Source organism: Tribolium madens, unplaced genomic scaffold (genome assembly GCF_015345945.1).
Source record: "Tribolium madens isolate multiple individuals breed KSU strain unplaced genomic scaffold, Tmad_KSU_1.1 Scaffold_20;HRSCAF=117;Tcas5.2_LG4, whole genome shotgun sequence".
NCBI classification, from domain to species: Eukaryota; Metazoa; Arthropoda; class Insecta; order Coleoptera; family Tenebrionidae; genus Tribolium; species Tribolium madens.
The window spans coordinates 1,005,397-1,009,810 of record NW_025400985.1 but is presented as its reverse complement, the minus strand read 5'-3'; the positions used below and the strand labels follow the sequence as shown (position 1 = coordinate 1,009,810).

At 30.0% G+C, this 4,414-nt stretch overlaps 1 protein-coding gene across 1 annotated transcript in view; it reads left to right on the top strand.

The window, feature by feature from the left end:
• The window catches only part of LOC123005450, a 51,673-nt gene extending 48,249 nt beyond the window's left edge, over positions 1-3,424 (top strand). The window contains exon 4 of the mRNA XM_044399215.1: positions 2,154-3,424. Coding sequence (XP_044255150.1) covers positions 2,154-3,398 — 1,245 coding nt within the window. The 3' untranslated portion in view covers positions 3,399-3,424. The remainder of the gene's footprint in view (positions 1-2,153) is intronic.
• The last annotated feature ends 990 nt before the right edge of the window (positions 3,425-4,414 follow it).

Genomic DNA, 4,414 nt, shown 5'->3' with positions numbered 1-4,414 from the left:
GATACTTCTAAGAAATTCAACGTAATTATCAATTATTTCCACAAATTCAAAAAATAATTTTAGTAATTTCAGGAAAATTCCGGTAATTCACAAATAGTTTTAAATTTGCAAATAATTCTGGTTATTCACAAAAAGTTCGAGTAATTCCAAACAATCCAAAAATACTTTTAATATTTCCAAATACTTCCAAGCAATTTCGATTAAATTCCGAACAGTTCAATAATTCCAATTCCAAAAATTCTACCGAAACGCCATTAACTCCACTAATTAAATCCACTATTTTATTCAGAGTAATTTCTATAATTACAAATTAATGGCTGTAATTCGAAAACAATTGCTGCAATTTCAAAATAATTCCGATACTTCTATCAAGAAAAAAGAAAAAAATTTGTTTCAAATTAATTGCAATAAATACAAATTAATTTTCGTAATTCCACAATAAATTGTGGATAAATACAAATTAATTTTCGTAATTCCGCAATAAATTCTGTGATTCCAAATTGATTGTTTAAAGAAATTCAACCTAATTTTAAAAAGAAATTATCTCCAATAATTCCAAAACAATTCCATTAATTCCAAAAAGAATTTCAGTAGTTCCAGAAAAATTTCTGTAGTTTACAAATAATTCCAGTAATTAAAATTGTTTTCAAATTAATTTCTTAATTCCAAATTAATTCCCGCAATTTCAACGTAATTGGAAAACTCGAGTAATTCACAAATAGTTTGAGTAATTTACAAATAATTCTAGTGAAAAAATCTGTAATTTACAAATAATTCCAGAAATTAAAATTGTTTTCAAATTATTTGCTTAATTCCAAATTCCAACTTATAATTTCCGTAATTCCTACTTAATTTACGTAATTTTAAAATGATTCCGATAGTTTTAAAAAATTCAACATAATTATCAAAAGAAATAATTATCTCTGATAATTCAAAAAATAATTTTAGAAATTTTAGGAAAATTCCGGTAATTCACAAATAATGTAGCTTCAAAATTTACAAATAATTCTGGTTATTTACTAGTAATTCTAGTAATTCCAAGGTAACTTTAATAATTCCAAATACTTCCAAATAATTCCAGGCAATTTTGATTAAATTCCAAAAATTTGTTTAACTAATTCCAATTCCAAAAAATTCTGCCGAAATATTAGCATTTCCAAAAAATCTACCAAAATTCCAGTAACTCCACTTACTAATTCCATTGTTTTACTCAGAGTAATTTCTATAATTACATATTAATTTCTGCAGTTCGAAAATAATTCCGGTAATTTCAAAATAATTCTGATACTTCTATCAAGAAAATCTTCTAGGTATCTAAGAAATTATATTCATTAATTAAAAAAAATAATTATCTTTGATAATTCTAAAAGAAGTGTTTTTATAATTTCTATAATTCTAAATTAACTCCTGTGTATTCAACTTAATTTTTGTAATTCCAAATTAATTTCGATATGTAATTGTATCAAGAAAATCTCCTATTGAAGAAATTCAACGTAATTTTAAAACTAAATTATCTGTAATAATTCCAATAATAAGAGAAAAATTTCAGTAATTTACAAGTAGTTCGAGTAATTTAAAAAAAATTCGAGTAATTCAAAAAATCCGAAAATAATTTTAATAATTTCAAGTACTTCTAAATAATTCCAAGCAATTTCGATTAAATTCCAAAAATTTATACAACTAATTCCAATTCTAAAAAAATTCCACCGAAATTTCACCAATTACCAAAATTCCACTAACTCCATTGTTTCATTTCGAGTAATTTCTATAATTACAAATTAATTTCTGTAATTCCAAAATAATTCCTATAATTTCAAATTAATTCCGATACTTCTGTCAAGAAAATGTTTTATCTGAGAAATTCAACGTTCTTTTAAATAAGAAATTATCTTAGATAATTGCAAAAAAATCCAGCAATTTTTCGGATTAAAAAAATAATTTTGTTAGATTCCAAATTAATTTCGTTTGTCTAAGAAATTCAACGTAATTTTTAAAAGAAATTATCTCCAATAATTCGAGACAGATTTCCAGTAATCCCAAAAAGAATTCTAATAATTCTAGGAAAATTGTAGTAATTCCAAACAATTCCAAAAATTTGTACAACTAATTCCTCATTTCCCCCAATCTAAATAAAGTCTTCTTTGATGCAGAAGGCAAATAAGGAAAACACTTATCCCTACGTCCCTGGAGACCTCACCGACGCCCCATACCGACCACCAAGTCACGAAATTTTGTCCCAAAACCGTTTCAACCCCGCCGAAACACCCCCTAAAGGATATCCACGATACCGGGACGATTTCTCTAAACCGCTACAAATCGAAAAACCCCTCACAAGAAATGAAGTTGAAACCGAATACCAAAACCACAAAACAATGTCTGAGGAGTTTTACTCGCCCAAAAGTAGGGTAAAACCCCGCTCAAAACCCCCATCGCCCATAATCGCAGCGATAAAAAACTTCCAATTGGCCAAAAAACTCCATCGTGAGAATTTAGAACACGACCCTTTACCTGACACAATAACAAACTCGAAATACCGCCATTTGCAAATGCAACGTTGCCACGAGCCTGGACTTGCCTTAGAAAACGAGAATTTTGCCACAGGGGTGGGCTGGAAGGGCTATCCGGGCTTTGGGCCCACCAGATGCACAAAATTGAAGGTTTATCGGCCCAAAACCTGCGGTTTTGAGCCAAAAAAGAACGATGGGAGACCAAGTAGTGTCACTAGTTTTGATCTAAAATGGCGGTTTATTCGCCGGAGGAAAGTTTCGCCCATTGAATTGGCGATTTGTTGGGATTTGAGCCCCGAAAACCCCCACGATGAGCCTAAACCAACCCCGCATATTGACGGCTCGAATGGGTCTTTAGCCCCCGCGGTGTTCTCCCTAGTGCACACCCCCAAGGAGGAGGAGGAGGAGCTTTTTGAAAAATTGGAGGGGCCCCATGAGAGGGATTTGAAAAAGCGCGCCAAAAGTGCGTACAATTTGAATGGTTGTTTGCACGATGAAGGGGGGAGTCTCCACCAAAGCACTCCAAATTTGAGCGAGGAGAAAAAGGTTAAAAGTTCTTGTGTGGCGTGTGAAATGAGGAATGTTTCGCTTAAAGACAAAAGGAATAAGAATAAAGATGATTACAAAATGGCTTTTAAAGCTGGTGTTCCTCAGAAATGTGTAAGTAATACTAGCTATAGAAATGCTAGATTCAACTTTCAAGTACCTAAACAAAAAGATCCTTATAGTCCCAAAAACTATGCTATACGTAGTTTAGCTCCACCTTTTTCTTTGCAGAAGGATAAAAGACAGGACTATCCCGAACATTGGAGGCTTGCTACGGTTTATCAACATTCGTACAAACCGATTTATGCCAGAAAACGTCCCTTGTTGGACACAGTTTTCAAATAAAAATTTTATTTCAGGGTAGGTGACGACATCGTACTTGTAATCCGTTTTTGTTTACCAAAAAATAACTGTAAAATGAATAGAGAGATGCAAGAAAGTTATTTGTGTTTTTTTAAATACCCGTTTTACCTACTGAGTTGCTCACAATTTGTTAAAAATTCTACTTTGTTATTAATTATTAAAAAATAAAATAAGTCAAAAGATTAAGTGAATAGAAAACTTGCATTTATGAAGGACACTGTTTTACCCACTGAGTCGCTCACATTTTATCAACACAATTTCAAAATTCAAAAAACACCAAATTGGTTAAAACTAGTTGTGTTTGTTTTTTTGCTTTTTACTAGACAGCATCGAAAATAATTAATTTTTGTCTTTTTCGAATACTTTTTCAGCTAAAAACGCAAAATTTCGTTGAAAACAATCCAAAAATTCGCATTATTTTGCCTTTTTTAGGTGTTTTTTTGAGATAAAAACAAAGAGGATTCTAAAAATTTCGTCGAAAAATCAACACATCAAGTCGAAAATTACAATAATTTTGCATTTCTTGAGAGTTTTAGCACGTTTTTCAATTATAAACGCAATTGGTCAAAAATAAGCCAAAAAAACACAGAGTTGGGCCGAAAATGATATAATTTTCTCTTTTTTTGTAAATTCAAGCAGATTTTTAAAATTCGATTATTTTTTGTCTATTTCTTTAATAATTAATAAAATATGAATCAAATTTGATGTGAAATTAGTTTTAGTTAATTCAACTTGCAGTTTATTTTCATGTTATTTTAAAAATACCCGCCATGAAGGACACTGTTTTACCCCCTAAGTTGCTCACAATTTGTAAAAAATTCTATTTTTTCTATTTTGTTATTATTTATTATTAAAAAATAAATTAAGTCAAAATATTAAATGAATAGAAAACTTGCAAGAAAATTTAATTTAATTTATGAAGGACACTGTTTTACCCACTGAGTCGCTCACTTTTTTCCCCCATTTCTTTATTAATTAATAAAAATGAATCAAATTAT